This window comes from Culex quinquefasciatus, chromosome 3, assembly GCF_015732765.1.
Source record: "Culex quinquefasciatus strain JHB chromosome 3, VPISU_Cqui_1.0_pri_paternal, whole genome shotgun sequence".
Classification (NCBI taxonomy): Eukaryota; Metazoa; Arthropoda; class Insecta; order Diptera; family Culicidae; genus Culex; species Culex quinquefasciatus.
Window position 1 is genome coordinate 23,297,942 of NC_051863.1, and position 24,527 is coordinate 23,322,468.

Genomic DNA, 24,527 nt, shown 5'->3' on the forward strand with positions numbered 1-24,527 from the left:
CAGAAAACCTGATAAAATTTGAAGTATTTTTGGAGTTTTTTCGGTTAGAGAAATTTTGAGAAGAAGATGTAGGAAAATTTGCTTCGATTTTTCTAAGTGACGCTTTGGTAAGATCATCGAGTATGAATTGTATCTTAAATTTAAAACCTCAAGATCGAGAATTTATTGCAATTTTGATTTTTTTTATTTTTTTCAGATTTCATTGAGTTTTTGGATGTAAATTTCTAAATGTTGAAATTTTTGATTTTTTTTGCCAACATGTTTGTTTTGGCTTTTGCTTTAGTTTCTCTAATCCTAGCAAAAATACTTTTTCAGCGTTTCAAGATTCTGCGTTCTGAGATTACAAAATTGAATTTATTATGAAACTCTTTTGTATGTTAGTCGCAAAATTATTTTTCTTTAAAGGACGCGGATTTTGCACGGATTCGGTTTTGGAATGTCACGATTTCTCCGTAACAATTCTGAATAAAGGAATTTGAGAGTTCAAGAATTTATAAAATATGGTCTCTTCGGAAAAGTTGTTTCCAGCATCTAAGATTTCATAGGGATTGTACAACAACATTTCACATATTTTCCCCAAACAACATTCAAGGGATTACATGGAGGAGTTTCCGAGCTTAAATTTGGAATTTATTCCAGAACACCCAAATATCTATGTTTGATAAACAATGACTTTTTGAAAAGCTCGAGCAGGTTGTATTTTGTTTTTATTTTTATAAAATGCATTGATCGTGTGAATGATCGTCTGTAGGCTCTGGTCAAGGTAGATACCATTTATTTTTTATTTTTTGCAAAATATTTTTTTTGTAAAATTATTTAAGAAGATGTTTTCTTCAAATATCCAGAAAACTGTTTGCTTTAAGTACAATCATTGTTAAAAAAGACCTAGATCTTTCTTAAAACCTTAAACATGTACTTGAAAAATTTACATCTATTGTATATTTTTCTAAGATTTTCAAATTTTGTTTTAATCTTTCTTAAGGTTCTACAAAATTGCATAATTTTTCAAGTTTTTGTCTTCAAAACTTTTAGTTTTTTTTTAAAACACAATCAAAAATGGCATCAGCCTAGTTCGTTTGAAAATTCCGCAAAAGCAACAAATTTAAAATTAAACATGACTAATTAATTTTAAATTCTTTTTTTTTGAAAACTTTTAACTTTAAATTTTCTTTAGGAAATGAAGTGAAAATAACTAATCGCAATTTGAAATTTGCAACAATTGTAATTATTTATTATTTCTAGAATTTTGTTAAAGGTCCTGTAAGCTATTGTGTTTCATATTTTTATAGGACCCATTCAAAAAAAACTCTAGATTTTTTGGTAAAGGTCAACATTTAAAATTTCATCACCAGATAAAAAAACATAGGAAAATTTTATGGTTGCTCATTTTGGATGTTCGATTAGAAAAAAAATGATTGACAAAATAGAAAAAAAGGTTTCAAGTTTTTGCAGAATCCATCGTTAAAAAAAATAAAATAGAAAAGTCATTGAATTTTTTAAATATCTTAAATTTGCAATATTCAAAAAGGAAAATGCATGAAACCATAAAAATGCTCCAAACAATATGTTAGTAAAAATGGAAAATTAAAAAAAAATGGTGGTCTGGAGAGGTCAGGGAAAAGTCAGGGAATTTTAATTTGGGATTTGGATCGACACCATGTTATAGCTACTACGTGGAGTAGTGGTTGGTTGTAAAGGTAGTAGAACGCCTCTCTCGCTCGCGAGAGAGGTGATGAATCTTCCGACATAACGGCGCCACGATGCAACCTTCCCCCTAATTTGACGAACAATTGGCGAGATGACTAATGGGTGGATTGCGGTCGACGCTGCCGTGTATTGCGTCTTGGTAGAACGGGCTTGTTGTAGCGGTAGATACTCCTACGCAGTAATTTGAGAGTTTTTAGTTGGGATTGGTCGAGTACTTTAACTCGAAGCGAAACTTGTTTGGGAATACCGTGGAGAATCTCCCTTATCCGCTTAAAAAAGTGGATCATCAAAAATCATTATCTTGCAGCAAAGCAATGCGGCCATTGCGTTAATATGTAATAACGTCATACTAATCAATGGTATCATGTAACAATTAATTAATACGACTATGTAATCAGCAACAACAACAACAACATCAACTACATCGCCAATCGAAATCACAACCTAACTTAGCTTCATGACCTCGCCACAATTCGTTACGAGGACACTCTCGTCAGCATCCCTCATTCTAACCTCGCAACCAGAGAGATCATCCAAGTGCGAACACGTGTGCATACCACGCCACCAATTAAGGCCATTAGTGTTTACAATTACGTGAGTGTGCTTTATCGTATCGTTTTCAGCAGCATGCCGATTAATCTCTAACCAAACAGCCCCTCAGTGTATTTACTCCAGCAGTGTTTGTGTTGTGTCGCGGCAAGAATTGCCAAGCCGGGATCCGCGGTCATTGCGTCACTCTGAAGAAGCACTCAAATTGATGAGTCATTCCCGCGGGCGAAACCTGCTCGTCGGCAGGCCGCTGTGGCAGTGATGGTGACAACAATCAAGATCACCTGCGACGGAGTGTTTATCCAGTCCAACTCGTACCTTGCGGCCGCCAACCGCCAACGATCGTCGCCCGCGTCGTCGTCGTCCTCGCCGGGAGTTGGACCTGGAAGTGATCAGGGCAGTAGCAGCGGGGGTGAAGCGGACCAGGAAGATCAAATGAGTGGATTCAACGGGGGTGGGGGACCTACCAAGGGTGACGACCAACGGGACGGCAATAACAATCGAGACTACGGCGATCCAAGGTCCGCGAACAACAGCTTCCAAAAAATCGCCCGCCGCCGGTACCAATCGGAAGAGGTGCTCTCGCGGTACCAGAAGATCAGTGAGGGATCGGACGGGTCGTCCTCGTCGGACATGGTAGACACCGTCGGGCGGCCCATCTACTACAACAGCGGCGCCGAGTCGGACGATCAGTTCACCATCTCGTTCCTCAACACCCCGCGCGGTCAGTCCGGCAAGAGTCTCCTGAACCAAAAGTTTATCGTGTACAACAGCAAGAAACCAAAGCCCTCGATCGTGCTCCAGCAGAGCGGGGGGTACCACCCGAGTCAGTACCGCCAGTTCCTCAACGGACGGCTCAAACCGGCCTTCTCAACGTCGGTCCTGACTTCACCGTCGCTGATCAACGCGGCCGCTTCCGGTAGTCGGCCGGCCACCGCTACGCCACCGCCAGGTTCAGTGTCATCGTTGTCGTCGCCGTCCAGCGGATTTGCATCGGCATCGCCGACGCCCACGCCAGCGCCCGCATCAAATCTTGGTCAGTAGGTCTTTGCTTCTCTCTTCTTTTCGCTTGCTGTGTTTGCGTTTGCGTTCAGCTAATATGTAATTTATTCTACCTCGAACACATTTTTATTCAAATTTTATGGCCATTTGTCGTCCCCCTTCTAGGGGGAAAATGCATTGTTGTGTATGATGTGCTCTCTGTGGCGGATTGCTTGGGCAACTAATGAATAACTGCATAGATTAATTCTTTCTCATCTTGGACTATACCTAAAACTTAATTTGGTTTTGATAAACTGAACTGTTATATCATGAAAAAAAAAACACAGTTTTGAGTAAGCAAAAGGATTTTAATTTACAATATGTCATTTTAAAGATATTTTTAAATTCAGCAATTCCCCACGAAAACAGCATGATTCGAAAAAAAAAGTTCTCCGATCGGGCTAAAAATTTTGACCTTTATATGTTAGGGTACCAAAAGTTGCGTATTTCAATTACGAAAATTTTGGTACTCTAAAATCGCTGAAATTTTCAAGTTGTCGCAGTTTTAGAGCATAAGCATAAGCATAAGCATAAGCATAAGCATAAGCACCCGCAGTTGCTACTCCGTTATTGACCAGGACCTTCAGAAATTACATCCACGAGCCGTGGAAGATGAGTGGGTGCTATCTTTCCTCGCTTCGCAACTTCTCAAAGGCCCCTATCATGCTGATCAATACCGGCGCCGGCCACGACCAGTGGTAGGGTCACGGGGAAGTGGATGGGAATGTTAGTCCGATACTTGAGTGATAGAGACCGCCCAATCGACTGCTTCTCCGACAAAGTATCACATGAGTTTTGAGGGGGTTAGTAGATGGGTATGAGGTCAGGATTCACGAGTGGCAGTGATGTGACCATGAGCATTTTGTTTATCGGTTGAAAATTTTAAATCTTAGGCAGCCGGCTGCGGAAAGATAGATAATTGATTATTTAGAAAGTTTTTTTAATCGAACGCGTGCCAACCGAGCAGTAGTGCTATGGACTGGACTTATCAATATATTTTTACTGTTTGTAGAATTTAGATGACGCGAGCAAATTTCAAAAATAATAAATAAATGACGCTTTACTCTTCATAAAATCGATAGCTTGATGAGTTAATACTAAAACTGCCAGTTGGAATAAATTAGAACGATCAAAGAATATAAACGAAAAGAAAACATGACACCACGTAACCGATTCTAATGAAATTAAAACAATAAATTAAACGAACTTTACCGGCGGCGTGCCTTCCTATCAACGATGATAAAAGAAGGACTTATGAAATTTTAAATGCAAAAAGGCTCCGAAAACACGTTGCATAGTAACCACGAAGTCCCGCTACTCACAATCGAATCCGAAAGATAGCTATCTAGAATTTTAAATATGGTATTAATTCGACCGCGATCCATCAGAAATTCTCCGTCGGCGTGCCTTCCGATCAACGGTGATGTAGGAAGGGCTTCATACATTAATATGATTTTAAAAAATATTCGTCAGCGTGCCTGTAGAAAGGACTTAATCCACTAATACGACTTGCTTGTCTCGAAAAAAAGAATTCGGATCGTTTCTATCGAAAGCTATGTAAAGAGAACAAAAAAAAAACTCATCGGCCAACGAACGCGCGAACTGAAAATAAAGAAAAAAGAAGAAGAAGACCAATCACCCCATGCACACAAAAAAGACGAAAACAACACGAATAAACAGGACTTCGCGTCCTCATAGGCACTGCACTAATTTATTTATTATGTTGACCAATCACCCCATGCACACAAACAACGACACAAAAGAGATGAAAATAACACGAAAAACAGGTCTACGCGTCGTCACAGGCACTGCACTAATCAAACAGGACAACACGTAATAAAATTAAAACACTAAATTAAACAAACTAAACCGGCGATGATAAAAGGAGGACTTATGGAAAATAACATATCAAATAAAAGGCTTCGAAAAACACGTTGCAGGGTAACCGCGGGGTCCCGCTACTCTTTCAATAAACGATTTTATAGCAATGAGTTTTTCACCTTGATAATTTAACGAAAACGAAACGAAACTATTGGCACTACGCCCCCCGGGGCATGGCCTTCCTCTAACGTGGGATTTCTGCTCCAGCGCCTCTGACGAGACAGGAGAAACCGGGACCGACGTTTTACTTCACCATCCGATAGAAGCTCAGTGGATAAGGCGGGAATCGAACCCGCGTCTCATAGCATCATCGGGATCGGCAGCCGAAGCCGCTACCCCTGCGCCACGAGACACGAGAGATGATAATTTAACACCTTATTTGAAAAATAACTGTACAATTTAACCCGAAGCACAAAAATCACCTATAACTGAAAAAGTGACACTCCTATTTTCAAGTTGTCGCAGTTTTAGTGAAAAAAGTCGATTTTTTGCCGTTTTCCTCATTTTCCCATTTTTGCGCGTGGCGCGTCGAAAAACCCAGTTTTTATTTAAAAAAACGTATCTAAGAAAATTGAAAACATTACTTCACCATTTTTTTATATTTACGTAAAACTTTACGAGGTATCAGGTAAAAATATTTTCAGACATAGGAGCAACTCTCTACAAAATCGGCCGATTTCGGCCATTTTTATTTTTTGTATTTTTTGATTTGACTCAAACTTTGTGGGGGCCTTCCCTATGACCAAATAAGCTATTTTGCGTCATTGGTTCACCCGTACAAGTCTCCATACAATTTTGGCAGCTGTCCATACAAAAATGGTATGTAAATATTCAAACAGCTGTAACTTTTGAGTGAATTTTCTGATCAATTTGGTGTCTTCGGCAAAGTTGTAGGTATTGTTGAGGACTTTTGAGAAAAAAATAGGTACACGGAAAAAAATTTGAGGATTTTTTATCAACTTTTTTTTCACTAAAACTCAATTTCCCAAAATACGTATTTTTTGATTTTCGAGATTTTTTGATATGTTTTAGGGGACAAAAATCCGCAACTTTTGAGCCATAGAGAAACATGGTCAAAAAATCTGCCGCCGAGTTATGAATTTTTGAAAAATAGTGATTTTTGGAAAAAATCGAAGTTTCATGCTAAAACAAGTTTGACATTATTTTTAAATGCAAAATTGAATTTACAATCGAAAAGTACTTTACATATTTTTTGATAAAGGGCTCCGTTTTCTAGATATAGCCACCGAAAGTTTGATTTTAGCGAAATATTTGCAGTGACCATTTCTAAAAATATATTTTTTGAAAAGTTCAGAAAATTTGCTATAAAATTGTCTAAGAGACATTGAAGATTGGACCTCTGGTTGCTGAGATACAGCGGCTTAAAGAAAAAGAAACACGAAAATTGAAGTTTTCTAAGTCTCACCCAAACAGCCCACCATTTTCTAATGACGATATCTCAACAACTAATGGTCCGATTTTCAATGTTAATATATGAAACATTCGTGAAATTTTCCGATCTTTTCGAAAAAAATATTATGAAAATTTTTAAATCAAGACTAGCATTTTAAATGAGCGTAATATTCAATGTTTGGCCCTTTTAAAATGTTAGTCTTGATTTTAAAATTTTCAAAATATTTTTTTGAAAAGATCGGAAAATTTTTTATTTTGGGAAATTGAGTTTTAGTAAAAACAAAGTTGATAAAAAAATCCTCAAATTTTTTTTTCCGTGTACCTATTTTTTTCTCAAAAGTCCTCAACAATACCTACAACTTTGCCGAAGACACCAAATTGATCAAAAAATTCACTCAAAAGTTACAGCTGTTTGAATATTTACATACCATTTTTGTATGGACAGCTGCCAAAATTGTTAGAGACTTGTATGGGTGAACCAATGACACAAAATAGCATATTTGGGTATAGGGAAGGCCCTCACAAAGTTTGAGCCAAATCAAAAACTACAAATAAAATCCATTGTTATCCGAGCATTCGTTGGTGAAGGTTGTCTGAATCAACATGACTCGTCGCGTCCCGGCGCAAAACGCCGGCAATATTGCCCTACCTGCGGCTCAAGCAGGCAAAAAAGTGGGAATTTCCAAAAGGAAGGTTGAGGCCTCAACTGATGGCCAAAAACCGGGAATTTCCAAAGGAAGGTGCTTTTGGAAGTGACATCGAACAGCAAAAAGACGAAAAAGAGCGACGGTACTGTACCGATGGATGAGGAGGAGGAGAACTCTTCATCGCACGAGGAGCAGCTTTTGAAGAACAACAAGTTTGCTGGACTGCCTGACGAGGACCAGGTAGCGGAAGCAAAGGAGAATGAAGTGAAACAGCGAAAGGAGAAACTGCCTCCTTTTTATGTGCGGCAATCAGCAGCAACGATCGACTTTCGAGCGGGGCTGGTTGAACTCATCAAGTCTGGGAAAGTCCTAGGCAACATTCGTCTGTGTCAGGACGGATTTAAGGTGCTGGTGCAATCCAGGCAGCACTATCAACTGGTCAAGGATTACTTGACCGAAAACGAGGCGGAGTACTTTACCCATGATGTCGCCATGGATAAGCCGTACAAAATCGTCGTCAGAGGTCTGTACGACATGCCAGTGGAGGAATTAGCTGCCGAGCTAAAAGTTTTGAAACTGGATGTGTTGGCCGTGCACAAAATGAGCCGACGCAACAAAGACATCAAGTACCGTGACCAGCTCTACCTGCTGCATTTGGCTAAGGGATCGACGACGCTTCCTGAGCTGAAGGCAATCCGAGCGGTTTTCAACATTATCGTGTCGTGGGAGCGATACCGACCAGTGCATCGTGACGTCACACAATGCTTCAACTGCCTGGGTTTCGGGCACGGAGGTAAGAACTGCCACCTGAAGCGTCGTTGCGCCAAATGTGGTACCGATGCGCACATCACATCCCAGTGCATCCAAGATTCGCTGGTGAAGTGCCTCAACTGCAACGGTGAGCACTCGTCAACCGACCGAAAGTGCCCCAAGAGAGCTGAGTTCGTGAAAATTCGGCAGCAAGCATCGACGAAGAATCAGCCTCAGCGTCGTAGAACTCCTCCAGCCCTGGTGGAGCAAAATTTTCCACCTCTTCAACCGCGACGCCAGGTCCCGAACTTGGCACCGTTGCCGTTGGATCCCAGGAAGAGAGCTGAGATGAATCATCCACGGCCGGGTTCCAGCCAGGAGCCGAGACCGCCACCACCGGGCTTCAGCCAGGAGCCAAGACCAACCCAAGAACCAGCAGTTGAGGAAAATGGTAATGATCTTTACACCTCAACCGAACTCCTCAATATTTTCAAACAGATGTCCGCTGCACTGCGTGGATGCAAAACCAAGACCCAGCAGATTGAAGTGCTGACCTCGTTCGTCATCCAGTATGGATCGTAGGTCCCTCAAGCTGCTGAATTGGAACGCTTGCTCCATTAGGAGGAAGAACTTAGAGCTGGTGGATTTTCTTCGCGAGAAGGAGATCGACGTAGCTGCCATCACGGAAACTCATCTGAAGCCCGGTGAAAAAGTTTATCTGCAAAACTACAAGATCGCGACGCAGCTCGATAGGACCACCTCTGGAGGAGGAGGTGTGCTTGTCGCTGTTCATCGTGATCTCAAGCCACGCCGGCTGCCACACTTTAAGCTGGACATCATCGAGGCCGTTGGAGTGGAAATTCCCACTTCGGTTGGCCCAGTACTCTTCATTGCTGCATACTGCCCACGTCAGGTGAATTCCAGAGATGGTTCAGCAGCAAAACTGAAGAGCGATATCCAGAAGCTGACACGGCGGAGCGCAAAGTACATCATCGCTGGTGACCTCAACGCGAAGCATGAAGTTTGGGGCAACAGCAGGAGGAATCGGAACGGAGTGATTCTGCACAACGATCTGCAAAACGGATACTACAACGTTGTGAGTCCGGATCGTCCAACGAGGGTGGCTCGGTCTGGGAATCACTCAATCATCGACTTCTTCATTACCAATATGGCTGAGAACGTGGCTCATCCTGAGGTGTTTGAAGAGTTGAGTTCTGATCACTATCCGGTGGTTGTGGAGGTTGGAGCTTCCGTTACTCCGCAGCGGCAACCAACCCGGAAAGATTACCACAACGTTGACTGGCAGCAGTTTCAGCAAGTGGTAGACAGCAACATCGACTATGATCAACACCCGGAAACTTCTGCTGATATTGATCGTTCGCTGGAGGTGATCCAGCAGGCTATCAACCAAGCAGAGGCTGCCAACGTTCGGGAGGTTCCTGTTAATTTTAAGGTAACTGATATTGACGTAGATACTAAACACTTGATTAGACTTAGGAATGTTTATAGGAGACAATATCAACGGACTGGGGACTATGACAAAAGATTTCAGTTAACAATTTGAACAAAATCATACAAGACCGACTTGACAATATCAGAAATCAAGAATTTTCAAAACATGTAAGCCAGCTTGGGAATTATTCAAAACCATTTTGGAAACTTTCAAAAGTTCTTAAAAACAAACCAAAGCCTATTCCTCCTCTTATTGTTGAGGATTCTCCTTTGATTACATCCGAGGAAAAGGCAAATGCACTTGGGCTTCATTTTGTTAGTTCACATAATCTTGGCGCTTCCATGACCAGCCGTAAAGAAACATCAGTTGCCAATAGTATTTCAACAATCAATGACTCTACCTTTGAATTTCCTGCAGATTCCCATGTTTCTGGTGAGGAAGTCAAAGTTGCAGTTAAACAAATGAAAAATATGAAAGCTCCTGGCTTTGATAACATTTTAATCTAGTGTTGAAAAACAGAGTGATCAGTTCTTTCAACATCTAGCCAATATTTTCAATAAATGTTTGCAACTTGGTTACTTCCCCACCAATTGGAAGCTGGGCAAAGTCATACCAATTTTGAAGCCTCAAAAGATCCAACATCGCCAACAAGTTATCGTCCCATTAGTCTTTTGAGTAGTCTGTCCAAACTCTTTGAGAAGGTCATCTATTCAAGGCTTTTGGATTTTACCAACGATAATAATATAATTTTGAATGAGCAGTTTGGCTTCCGAAAGGGACATAATACTGCTCATCAGCTTACGAGAGTAACTAAAATCATCAAGCAGAACAAGCTTGAGTCTAAATCAACTGCTATGGCTTTGTTGGATGTTGAGAAGGCTTTTGACAATGTTTGGCATGATGGTTTGATACATAAACTGTATTTATACGGTTTTCCAATGTATCTTATCAAAATTATCCAGCACTATCTTTCGGAGAGATCGTTCAGGGTTTTTCTGAATGGGATTGCTTCTGGATTATTCAACATTGATGCTGGGGTTCCCCAAGGAAGTATTCTTGGCCCACTTCTGTACAATATTTTTACATCTGATTTGCCTACTCTTCCTGGTAATGGTGTGTTGTCACTTTTTGCTGATGACACTGCCGTTATTTATAAGGGTAAAATAACCAGATATTTAGTTGGCCGTCTTCAGAAGGGTCTTGACGTTCTTTCCGAATACTTTGGCGACTGGAAAATTCGCATAAATGCAGCCAAAACTCAAACCATCATTTTTCCACTTTCCAAATCGGCCCGATTTGTCCCAAAGGATGATGTTTTGATTAAAATGAATGATGTTTCAATACCCTGGTCAAAGGAAGTTGTATATTTAGGTCTCATACTTGACTCGAAACTATTGTTTCGACAGCATGTAGATAAAATATTGAACAAGTGCAGCATTCTCATCAGGTGTTTGTATCCTTTAATTAACAGAAAATCAAAGTTATCTTTGAAAAATAAGCTAGCAGTTTACAAACAAATAATTTACCCCGTTATTGAGTATGCAGTACCTGTTTGGGAGTGTTGCGCTAGAACTCATAAATTGAAGCTCCAGCGTGTCCAAAACAAGGTACTCAAAATGGTTTTGAATGTTCCTGGCTGGACAAGATCAAGTGAGGTTCATGAATTAGCAGAAGTAAAAATGTTGGATCAGAAGATTCAAGAAAAATGTTTGAAATTCAGGGAAAAATGTGCTATATCTGAATACCCCTTGATTCAAGGATTGGTTTAGTTTATGGTAAGATTAAGTTAGTTTTAGGTTAGGTTATGTTTTCTTATTTTTTTTTCTTCATTGTACCTAGTGTTACAAAAATGATAAATCATATACTTTTAAAGTTATGAATATGAACAGTGTTTAAATCACGAAAAGCAAACTAAAGCTGAAGAGCCACAGCTGACCACTTATTATGTAAACCAAATGTAATTATTATAAGAAAGATTCAATAAAGTATATTTAATTCAAAAAAAAAAAAAAAAAAAAAACAAATAAAATCCATTTCCGGTTTTGGTAGAGAATTGCTCATAGGCTCTTTGGTCCCGAGACCTTCAAAACAGCATTTTAAGTTTTCATACGACCTTTTCAAGTGTTAAGCTAGATTTTTGAAATTTCTTACTATTTTTTCCCAAATAGCCAAACTAATCACCTTTTTTGCGTCTAAGACAGCTAAAATCGGATTGAATGCCGCGGAGATATAGTTTTTGCGAAAAATTACGAAAATTGCCATTTTTCGGACCACTCTAACACGGCGTGGGTGACCCCATGGCCAAACAAAAAATAATATGGGTCTAATTATTTTGGCCAAGGAAGCCCCAGAAATATTTTGAGCCCGATCGGAGATTTTTTTTTCGGAATCATGCTGTTTTCATGGGGAATTGCTGAATTTGTAAAGTTTTGTAGATAATGATGTTGAAATTTAAAAAAATAACATTTGTTTTTTTTGCCAGTTACATACTTTTTACAAAACGATTTTTTTCCCATTTCCGACAAATGTTTTCTTTGTATTTGGATTTTTGAAAAAAAAAATACTTTTTGTTTTTTTGAATTTAATTATTAAAACAATGCAAATTTTATTTGATGTTTCCTCCCGTCATGAAATTTTCCCCAAAACAACATTATTCAGAGTCTCTAGAGTCTAGCGATTTTTTTTCGAGATTTTTATTTTTTGTATTTTTTTTTTGTTCCATTGAAACATTGTCCAATAAATAATCGGGACTATTTGAAAAAAAGACAAATCGAATATCCATTGACTTATCACTAAAATTTGGATTCTTAAAAAAGCGTTTTTTTTATTTTCAATTTTTTTATTCGTTTTTGGGACTAAAAAATGTTTTTTTTTTGTGCTATAGTTTAGGATGGCGCAAAATCTCATACCAAAGTTACAAATAATAATGCATTGTAATGCATTTTGCTGAAACGTTCAACCAAACCACAAATACCAAGGTTAAATTTTTCGATTTTTTTTGGTTTTTGCAATTAAAAATGCTTTACGAAAGAAAAGCACCACTGAAAAAATGGTAAAATGTAAATTCTTAATCAAAAAGGGAACTTTTAAAAATCTTGTTACAAAATTTGAATTTTTCGATCACAGATCGGAAAAGACTTGGTATTTCAGAGAAGAAAAATATTATCATAAATTCATTGATATTTTGCAAATTTGTGTAGCTGCATAACTGTATTACACTCAAACCCCGATCGTTTGACACCAACTGTTGTCAAACGAACGTTTTAGTTTGACACCTCTTTTACACGGAGTTCACAAACACTACCAAACGTTTGTTTTGATAGTGTGTGTGAGTGCCGTGTTTGTCACTTTTTAGTTTGACTTTGTCAACAACGGGGTACAAACAATAAAGAAAGTGGTCCTATCATGAGTATAATTTGGGTCAAATTCATTGGACATGTTAGTAAAATTCTCACTTTGGGATTTAGTGATGTAAAATTGATCAAATTTGATCAAAAAGTACTTATGTGAAATTTTGCTAAAAATCTAAATTAAATTTATAAAAAAAAACTTGTGCAATCGGTTGGAATTCTTAAAGGATACATTGGTTAAATTTTATTTTTGTTTTTTAATTAAATACAAATTTGAAATTTTGCGGCCCCACACCAAGAATTGAAAAAAAATTCATGAATTTATTGATATTATGAAACATAAAAAAGGCATATCTATTAGAATGTATTTAGCGTTTTGTGATACTTTTTATTTCACAAAAAATAGAGCCGAGCGATTTTTTTAATCAAAATTAGAACCAGCCTCAACAACTCAAAAAAAGGTGTTTAAAATTCTTACTTTTTATATTTTTAAAATTTACACCCATTAGGGTGACAATAAAAAAACGACCTCAGGGAATAGCTCAGCAAAAATAAGTAACTGCGAAAATTTTGAGCGAAATCGGTTAAGATTTGAAGTTTGGTGGAAAAAATCTTTTCATACAAAAACGTCTTCTTCAAATTGCTTATAATTCGTCAGGGTTGACTCGGATCGTTTAGCGGTCTTCGACAAAGTTTTGTGTCATACAATTTTACTTAAGAATCTCACACTTGACAATGATCCGACACATTTAACGCCACCTTTTTGTGAAATATTGATTTTTTTCTTTTCCCCATATATTTTTGTAAATAAAAAATTTGAAAAGGTATTTTTTATAAATTTTAGTTTTGCTTACACTAAATTTATCAAAAAAATCTGCGCTAACTGACATTCCCGTCTCTAAAAATCGAGATCTACAAACTGACAAGGCGGGCGCCGTTGGTGGCCAATGACTGTTACCTATTCGCAACTGATCTAGTTTTGGCAATCATGGCGTTGTATCTTTTCAGCGCATTCATACATGCTGTTGATAAGGGAAACACCACTAGATCGTCGAAACATATGGTCAGTAGTGCTGAAAGGATATTACGGATCTGTTCAGCAACGGAGGGGCAACCATGGGTGGTCTCTCATGCTCTCATGCTCATTAAATAAATTTAAAAATCCTATGACTTAAAGTTTTCTAAAATCCTAATCTGTTGAAAAATTTCTCTCTAAACAAAAACTCCGTTTATTTATTTGCAATGAAAATGGTTTTTGAAACCGTATTGGTCGGCATTTACTAGATATGTAGTAATAAATCGCCACAATACCCAGAGGCAACTCATCATTGAAGGTTCAGGATCCAACGTGGGACGATGATGTCCGGTTCCGCGTAATCGTTATCAAGCCATTTATGTTTTTTTTTCAAACAAAACAATCAAAAGACCAAACGGGTTGCCCTTTTGTGATTTTAGTTCCTTTTTACTTTTTCCGCCTTGCGTTTTCTCGAAGCTCAACAAAACTAGTATTAATACTACTACTATGTACAAGTTTTGCTGCAAGCACAAACACACGAGAGTCTAAGCTTTAAAAGGAAAAGTGGCTAAGCAAGTGTCTGTTAGCGTCGCGAGTATGTGTTTCACTTTTGTTTTTCTTTGTTGTTGATGTTGTGTTTTCTTCGCTCCTTTACGTCGGAGTTTCCTTTGTGTCATGGCTGGGCAGGAGTGTTTTTATGCGCGCTTGTAACGCCTCCCCCAACAGACGCCCAACAGACTGCATAAACCTGTGTATTCCGCGCGAGAGATAAGGAAAAATGAAAACGTATCTAATTTCACACGTGCAGGTATCGTTGAGCATGTGTTGTGTTACTCACCTGGTGACAGGTTGAGCTGGAAATTGGAAAACGAGAGGGAAATTGAGTTTTTTAGTTGGCCGGAAGGAAAATTCATCTTTTTTCGCTTTTAAACACAACTTTTAATAATAATTATATTTAAATGACTAAACTTGTGAAGAGAAGTTCAGGTCAACAGCCTGACCAAATTATTATCACAATATTTGAAGAGTGACACTCAGCAGGTGCAGCTTCTTCCATCATGGTCCTCGAATATAAATGAATCTCCGCCCTCGCATTTGAATTGCAAATCCTGTAAAGTCATCATCGGACAAAACTTTCCTTGCTGTGGGTGTTGATAAATTATCATCTGTACCATGAATAGGGATATTATTGTACTTTGGGAAGGACCTTTTTTAATATCATTTTGTGTCATTCACAGCTCCTGAAGATGCTTTTGACATTTGTGTTTTTTTGTTGCAACTTTCTGAATGAAAAATAATGTTTGAAAAATTTCATTTTGGTTAGTTCTGCTTATTTGAAAATGTACGAACATTTAATTTTTTTTTTCAATAAAATTTTACAAAATGTCACCTAATTTCAATAAAACATTTCAAACGACTCAAAACAACTCCCTTCCAATACTCACAAGCCACAACCAAACGTGACTTTGGTGGAACCGCAAATAAAAAAAAAACTAAGTCCCCGATCTCAAGTTCCACGTGATGTTGGGTTAGTCGCGTGCGCAGCGATTAATTAATGGCGGTTTAATGGGTTGTTATTTTTGGATTTCCCCCTTCGGGGTTTTTTGGCTCCAGGGCAATTTAGTGCAGCTTAGAATGCCAAGTTCTGTGGCCAATAAATTGTGAGAACTGGGATTCTTGGAAGCTATTCTTGAATTTTTGAAATTTAAATTAATTAACTTTTCTATATTTTCTTAAACTAAGAAAAAGCCAAAAATGTTTAAGTGGATTAATCCTAGTTTTATTCTATTTCTAATTGTCTTTTTTCACGACCAAAAAAAAACGGATCCAAGAATGTGGCATTTGCTCGGGTGTTAACGCTCGTGACAAACAACTGTTGTGCAGGCTCCAAGAGAAGAGTTGTGACCGACGAAAATCGTCAATTTACATGCCGGAAAAGTACCATAACTCAGCGCGGTCTGCTGATCCATTCTTCCAGAGGGAAACTTTGAATTTTATTGCGCAACCGTGAGTAGTTTTGTGGTGCCTTGATTTGAATTTAGATGAGTGGTACAGTTTGAGGAGGGGAAAATAACGGAAATTAAGAGACAATTTTATGAAAAAATAACATTTTCACAACCTAAAGTAAAAATTAAGAGCCAATCTGTAAATGGTAAAAACAACATGTTAATTGGAAAATGTGAAAAGATTTTGCTTCAGAAAATATTGATTATTTTTTTTATTGTAATCATATCGAAAAATGTGTAAATTTACATGTTTTTATGTGTGATTGGACTTTTTCCACATAAATTGATGTAAAATTACAACGAAATCCTTTCCATGATTTTTTTTAATGGACTTGAATTTGTTTTTGAACTTGAATTTGTTTTGGACGTGAATATGTTTTTGGTCTTGAACTTGTTTTTGGACTTGAACTTATTTTACGACTTCAACTTATTTTTGGACTTGATCTTGTTTCTGGACTTGATCTTGTTTCTGGACTTGATCTTCTTTCTGGACTTGATCTTGTTTCTGGACTTGAATTAGTTTTTTTAACATGAATATGTTTTGGACTTGAATTTGTTTTTAAACTTGATTTGAATTTTTAAAAGGATTAGATTTTTTTATTGGACCTGAATTTGTTTTTGGTCTTGAACTTGTTTGCGAACTTGAGTTTGTTTTTGGACTTGAACTTGTTTTTGGACTTAAATTTGTTTTTGGACTTGATCTTGTTTTTGTACTTGACTTTGTTTTTGGACTTGACCTTGTTTTTGGACTATACCTTGTTTTTGGACTTAAGGTTGCACAGCAACCAAGGAAGTTGTTGTTTTTTTTACCAAAAAAGTCAAACTTACGGACCCAATCCTGCAAAAATCTGATTGTATTGAGCTTGTTTTTGGACTTGATTGGACTAGATTTTTTTATTGGATTTGAAACTGTAATTGGACTTAAATTTGGGTTTGGACTTGAATTTTTTATTCAACTTGAATTTATGTTTGGACTTGAAATGTTTTTAGAACATAAACTAATTTTGGACTTAACCTCTATTTTGAACTTGCACTTTATTTTGGACCAATTTTTCTTTTGGATTTGAACTTGTTTTGGGTTATGAACCATTTATTGGACTTGAATTTGTTTTTTTAATTGAGCTTGTTTTTGAACTCAAACTTTTTCTTTGGACTTGAATTTGTTTTTGGACTAAAATTTATTTTGAACTTGGATTTTTTTGGACTTGAGTTTTTAATGTACTTCGATTGTTTTTTGAACTTGAATTTGTTTTTGAACTTGAACTTGTTTTTGGATTTGAACTTGTTTGAAATTGTTTTCCTTTTAAATAATTTGTTCCAAATAATTCGGACTATTTTTTGGCCCAAAAAAAAACCATTTCGTTCCCAAATGACTCACGGAGCCCCTTTTCGACAGAACCCGTCCTGCTGACCTGCTAAATTGGCCGTCAGTCCAAAAACAACGATACGTTTTTCCAAAAATGGGGGCCCGAACCCTCCCCATTCGAGATGCAAACAATAACAATGGTGAACCCATCGACCGACACCCCCACGCTCTCGAGTTCGAACTCACCCGGTCCTGCTGTCAATCAACGAAGGTGCACTTGTACGCATTCGTTTTGCGAAAGTGTTCAATTACCAATCGATGAATGGAAAATTAAATAATAGTTCGAAATCGTAACAGCTGGGCGGCACACAACTTCACCCACAACTTTGGCGTGGGTTCACGGTGAAACAAAACAAACCATAAATGGTATCGCAATGATCGTTTTGATAGTCATTCCGAAAATGTATCAGTTCAGGAGCACAAACCTTACGTCAAACGGGTGATGCTTTGTTTTCGTAGAATGGGGGGTAGCCTCCTTAACCACGCGCTCATGAGTTTATTGACGTTCGACGATCGAACGGTCGGACCGTTTGGTTTATTATGCGTTTCAGGGCAACATAGTCAGACAGCATGTACAACTGGATGTTTACAGTGCATAATTTTAGATTTATGCACCCACCACCTCCCTCCTGGGCGGTATTTGATGCATGAACTGTTGGTCGAACATAGATTTAAAGCCTTTACTACGTGCTGTGAGGCATAGCTGCGATAATTGAAATGTTTACGTTCTGCGATGTAAATCAGTGTGTTCCATAAATTGCGTTACGCTGCATGAGTTTGATTTTAATAAATCGAACTAAAATTTAGATCTACAATCCAAAATCGATTGTACGAAGTTCTCGCATAAATTCTTCAAATATTTGATGAAAGATTGAAAGATATTTTTGTATTGTATTTTTTTTTGTTGGACTTTTAATTTTTGGTTGGACTTGAATTATTGTTGGACTTGAATTTTTGTCGGACTTGAATTTTTGTTGGACCTGAATTTTCGTTGGACTTTTAATTTTTGGTTGAACTTGAATTTTTGTTGGACTTGAATTTTTGTTGGACTTGAATTTTTGTTGGACTTGAATTTTTGTTGGACTTAAATCCAATTTTTGTTGGACTTCAATTATTGTTCGACTTGATTTTTTTTGTAAGACTTGAATTTTTTGTTGGACATGAATTTTGGGTGGACTTGAAGTTTTTTGTTGGACTTCAATTCTTGAATTTTTTGCTGAATTTGATTTTTTTGTTGGAATTTAATTTTTTGCTGAATTGTATTTTTGATTGGACTTGATTTTTTTTGCTTGACTTGTTTTTTTTTTCTTGGACTTGAAATCTTGTTTGGACTTGAATTTTTATTTAGACTTGATTTTTTTTTGGCCGGACTTGATTTTTTGGTTGGACTTGAATTCTTGTTTGGACTTCAATTTTTTGCTGGACTTGATTTTTTTTAATGGACTCGAGTTTTTGTTGGACTTAAATTTTTGGTAAGACTAGAATTTTTAGTTGGACTTGAATTTTTGATTGGACTTGATTATTTGGTTGGACTTTAATTCTTGTTTGGACTTAATTTTTTGCTCGACTTGAATTTTAGGTAAGACTTAAATTTTTTGTTGGACTTTATATCTTGTTTGGACTTGAATTCTTGTTTAGACTTGATTTTTTGCTGGAATTTTTGGTTAGACTAGAATTTTTAGTTGGACTTGAATTTTTGATTGGACTTGATTATTTGGTTGGACTTTAATTCTTGTTTGGACTTAATTTTTTGCTCGACTTGAATTTTAGGTTAGACTTAAATTTTTTGTTGGACTTATATCTTGTTTGGACTTGAATTCTTGGTTAGACTTGATTTTTTGCTGGACTTGTTTTTTGTTTTGCTGGACTTGCATTTTTCAATGGACTTGATTTTTTTGTTGGGCTTAAATTTTTAGTAAGACTAGAATTTTTTGCTGGACTTGAATTTTTGGATTGGACTTGAATTTTTGGTTGGTTTTTGTTTTGCTGGACTTGATTTTTTTTTGCTGGACTTGCATTTTTCAATGGACTTGATTTTTTTGTTGGACTAAAATTTTTAGTAAGACTAGAATTTTTTGCTGGACTTGAATTTTTGGTTGGTTTTTGTTTTGCTGGACTTGATTTTTTTTTGCTGGACTTGCATTTTTCAATGGACTTGATTTTTTTGTTGGACTTAAATTTTTGGTAAGACTCGAATTTTTAGCTGGACTTTTATTTTTGGAATGGACTTGAATTTTTGGATGGACTTGATTCATGTTTGGACTTGAATTCTTGATGGACTTTAATTCTTGTTTGAACTTGAATTCTTGTTTGGACTTCATTTCTTGTTTGAACTTGAATTCTTGTTTAGACATGATTTTTTTTGCAGGACTTGATTTTTTGTTTGACTTGAATTTTTTGCTGGACTTGTATTTTTGGTTGGACTTGATTTTTTTTTGCTGGACTTGTTTTTTTTTGTTGGACATGAAATCTTTTTTGGACTTAACAACATCATCATCCCGGTACGAGAATCGAACTCACGACCTCTGGATTGGAAACCCAGCACGCCGCTAGTCGAAACCCATCCCCTACCGGTCAGTATTCCCAGTGAGTAGAATTACTCTTTGAAGGGATCTGACTTTGCCGAGCCAGACAGGAGTCGAACCCATCACCTTCCGCTTACAAGGCGAAACCCGTAACCTCACGGCCACGGAAGCTCGACTTGAATTCTTTAATGGGCTTGAATTTTTTTTAAATGGAATTGATTTATTTTTAATGGACTCGAGTTTTTGTTGGACTTAAATTTTTGGTTGGACCAGAATTTTTTGTATGACTTGAATTAGCTGTTGTACTTGAATTGTTTGTCGGACTTGGGTTTTTTGTCGAACTTGAATTTTTTCGGACTTAAATTTTTGTCAGACTTGAATTTTTAGTCGTACTTGAATTTTTTGTTGGACTAATTCTTGTTTGGACTTGATTTTTTGTTGGACTTAATTTTTTTTGAACTTGATTATTTTTTGAACCTGAATTTTTGGATGGATTTGAATTTTAATGGAACTCAGAATTGTTAAACTTAAAGAGTTCAAGAAATTGTAAAACGTTGCATCATTCATGAAATCTCCACAATCAAAAAAATCTACACGTTTTTGATGTAGCCACTTTACCAGCGTGTAAACTGCGCGTGCTGCTGCTAAGCGTCCGGTAAATTGAAGGATTTTACATTATTTTGATCGCTGTTTTATGCTGCAGAGCCAGCGTAAGGGTTTGTACTCTGTACGTTACAGAAGCCATTGAACAGCTCGCTAGTTCCGCGTAATCCACGGTTGATGACGGAGAAGCTACCTTGAGATGTTTTTTTTTTCGGACGGTACAGCTTAATTATGGTTATGCCGCGACGTGGCGCTACAAACCGTACAAGGTCTCGCTTTCGTCAGCACTGGTGTAAAATATGTTATTAGCCTCACCGAAAAAAGGTTTTCTGGGCTTACAATAGGCACTTTATGGCTTCTGAAGTCGAAAGGTTTATTTTAAATTCAACCCTCGCCACGCCACTCTAGCTACCAAAATGTATAGACTTTATTCAAGTGCTCTGCAAATTTAACGGCCATATTGCTATGTGAAAATTGATCGTTTGACACCTGCGGTTTCGATACGTAAACGGACGTGTCATAACCGGCGGAACGTGTTTTACGACGTTCATAAAAGTGACACATTCAAACGGTTCAAGCTCATCACTCCGAAGGTCATGATGACCAAGTTTGGAAGCCAAGATAGTCCGCTGAAAACCACATCATAAAATTGGTTGCATTTTAAGGCGAAGGGGGTTGGTTCTTGGTGATTTATGCCAAAAAATCTCCCACATTCTAAGATTGACAATATTGATTTTGAGCTGCTCCGCAAAGAATGTGTCTTTTTCTGACGTTCTTTGGCAAAAATCGGCCTTCTTGGGACATACCGTCGCCCCTCGGAGCAATCAATCAAACCACGTGCGGGTCATAAATCTTTGCCGCGTGTGATATTTGCAACGGGGGTTTTGGAATTTGGAATGGTGGCAGTCAGTGCAGCGTCGAAGGCTGTTGGAAATATTTCACGTCTCGTTAAAGATCGCTTGATTTATCCTGTTGACTAATGGTTTGTTTTTTTTTTCTTACAGGTACGTTTGCAAAGGATTTTTGGACCGAAGTTACTGGTAATTAATCTCTAACTGTATTGTACCGAATTCTATGTTGACAGTTAATTAGTAATAATACCCCCTGCACTGATATTGTTCTTGTGGGAGAATCAATGTTGACAAATTAAAGAAACGTGTTGTGTTGTTTGGTACTAATAGTTTAGAAAATCCTTTTTGCCTTCCTCTTTTTTTAGTTAGACCTCCTAGACCTACCTTCATTTGTTAAACATATCTCGTCACTGGCTGAGCCGATTTTGTCCGTATTGGCCTCATTCGATTCGTCTTTGGGTCCCATAAGCTCCTATTGAAATTTATAAGATTTAGTAAAGCAAGTCAAAAGTTATGCTTAAAAAACTGCTGCATATAAATTTCACAGTTTGCAACAAAGGGTGGTTTTTGCATGAAACCATATTATATATTTTTAGAAAGGTTCTGAAATGACCTTTCTTGTGAATGAATAAGAAAGGTTCTGATATGGATTAAAAATTTTCAAGATCTGACTTACCTATCTAAAATTACAAGCAGTTTAAAAAATGGTCCGAATTTACATAACCTCAAATGGTCGGGTCTGATCGCCACGAAAAAGCCGTGTAGAGGGATGCCATTTTCCTCAATGGCGGTGCACAGTGGGCGAAATGGAACCCAAAATCGGACTTAATTGAACGCGGCGGGTTCCCTGGTATGAAAAATAGGTGATGGTTTCATCCACCGCACGAAATGGCAAAGGGTCCATCCCAATTTTTACACATTTTTTCTTGAAAATCGGTCTATATTTAGACCGGAGGCTTTATGCGGCCATCCAAAATGCACTTTACTTATGTGAAAATGTCCCAGGAATCCATCGTAAAGATCAGACAATTTGACATAAGAATGACGATTTGCACTTGACACATTTATGTTGGTAAAAATAAAACTTATTTTTTAACTTATGATTCTTCAATCTTTTTATTTTGTTTAATTTCTAAATCATAGTAGCCAATGTTTTATGCTAAACACGCTTATATACTAAGAATTTTGAAAATTCGTCACTTTTTGTTCACTAAAATGCAAATATCTTGGCTTTGCGTGGACATAACTTGAACGTTAAAAAATGCAAAATGAACTCCGTAAAATTTCCTATAAGCTGAATGCATTTGTTTTGGCTGCAAATTTTTTTGGCTCGTTTTGGGGAGTGATTTTTGAATTTTTTTAGCTAAAAAGTACATATGTTTCTCCCTAAAACGCCCGCCATGCCCACAGACAAGCTTTTTTGGACTATTTCTGTACAGGAATTTAATCAGGCAACATTAAACTACAATTTGAAGCCAAAGGCGTCCAAATTTGAATGATTTTCGTATGATTGTTAGGCGCATTTATGAAAAATACTCGAAAAATGCACATTTTTCATTGAAGCTCCGCGCGCGAGTTGCAAACCATTTTTGGGATTTTTTTGTTTTATGAAAACATTGTTCCTGACATCCTAATCTATCATTCTAGGGGTGGGCACCAAAGATTTGACAACTTTTCATTTTTTTTGGGATGGCCTAATGGTACATACATATATTCGAAATGTTTTGAGAAAAAAATTTGTGCGCGGATTTTTTTAGCCTATTTTTCGATTATTTTTTTTCACAAAATTTAATTTTCCTAGATCCAAGATTTTCTGTAAAAAAATGTTTCTTTGGATAGATTGAAATTTTTCTTCGATTTTTTTGACTCCAGTTTTCAACGTTAAATTAAATTTGAAATCGAAAAGTATCTAACACATTTTTTGATAAAGTGCACCGATTTCAAGATATAGCCACCAAAAATTTAAGTTTTATTGAAAAATTTCAGCCTTTCGAAAAATTTCTATCTATCCAAAGAAACATTTTTTACAGAATATCTTGGATCTTGGATAGTTAAATTTTGTGAAAAAAAAATTATCGAAAAATAAGCAAAAAACAAATCCGTGCACCAATTTTTTTCTATACAAATTTCGAATAAATGTATGTACCATTAGGCGATCCCAAAAAAATGAAAAGTTGTCAAATCTTTGGTGCCCACCTCTAGAATGATAGATTAGGATGTCAGGAACAATGTTTTCATACAACCAAAAAATCCCAAATCCGTAATATTCAAAGTTTGGCCCTTTTAAAATGTTAGTCTTGATTTAAAAATTTTCAAAATATTTTTTTCGAAAAGATCGGATAATTTCACGAATGTTAGTTGCTGAGATATCGTCATTAGAAAATGTTGGGTTATTTTGGTGAGATTAAGAAAACTTCAATTTTCGTGATTCTTTTTCTTAAAGCGGCTCTGTCTCAGCAACCCGAGGTCCAATCTTCAATGTCTCTTAGACTATTTTATAGCAAATTTTCTGAATTTCTCAAAAAAATATTTTTAGAAATGGTCACTTATGGTCACTATTTTTAAAAATTGAAAAACTGCAAATATTTCGCTAAAATCAAACTTTCGGTGGCTATATCTTGAAAACGGAGCCCTTTATCAAAAAATCTGTTCAGTACTTTTCGATTGCAAATTCAATTTTGCATTAAAAAATAATGTCAAACTTGTTTTTGCATGAAACTTTGATTTTTTTTTTCCAAAAAATCACTATTTTTTCAAAAAATCATAACTTGGCGGCAGATTTTTTTACCATGTTTCTCTATGGCTCAAAAGTTGCGGATTTTTGTCCCCAAAAAATCTCAAAATTCAAAAAATAAGTATTTTGGGAAATTGAGTCTTAGTGAAAAAAAAGTTGATAAAAAATCTGCAATTTTTTTTTCCGTGTGCCTATTTTTTTCTCAAAAGTCCTCAACAATACCTACAACTTTGCCGAAGACACCAAATTGACAGGAAATTCACTCAAAAGTTACAGCTGTTTGAATATTTACATACCATTTTTGTGTGGACAGCAGCCAAAATTGTATGGAGACTTGTATGGATGAACCAATCACACAAAATAGTTTATTTGGTCATAGGGAAGGCCCCCACAAAGTTTGAGCCAAATAAAAAAATACAAAAAATAAAAATGGTCGAAATCGGCCGATTTCGTAGAGAGTTGCTTTATATCAAATTCATTGATGGACCGTATCGCAACAGTCCGATTAAAACAGTAAATTGTTGAATAATTGCACAGCTTTAGAAAACATTTGCAGCAAGAGTAATTTTTATTTCGAATCAAATTTAATCTAATATTGACAATTGCAGTACATCCAAGAACATCTGACAATGCATT

The 24,527-nt window shown here is 36.8% G+C and overlaps 1 protein-coding gene across 2 annotated transcripts in view; it reads left to right on the top strand.

The window, feature by feature from the left end:
• LOC6039322 (ataxin-2 homolog) overlaps positions 1–24,527 on the top strand; it is a 122,718-nt gene that overhangs the window by 17,182 nt on the left and 81,009 nt on the right. The window contains exons 2-3 of one of the 2 annotated variants that reach the window (XM_038263299.1): positions 2,331–2,895; positions 2,932–3,292. In XM_038263299.1, the coding sequence (XP_038119227.1) occupies positions 2,518–2,895; positions 2,932–3,292 (739 nt within the window). In that variant the 5' untranslated portion in view covers positions 2,331–2,517. Of the gene's footprint in view, positions 1–2,330; positions 3,293–24,527 lie in introns of both variants that reach the window. The other variant, XM_038263298.1, reaches the window with a different exon arrangement.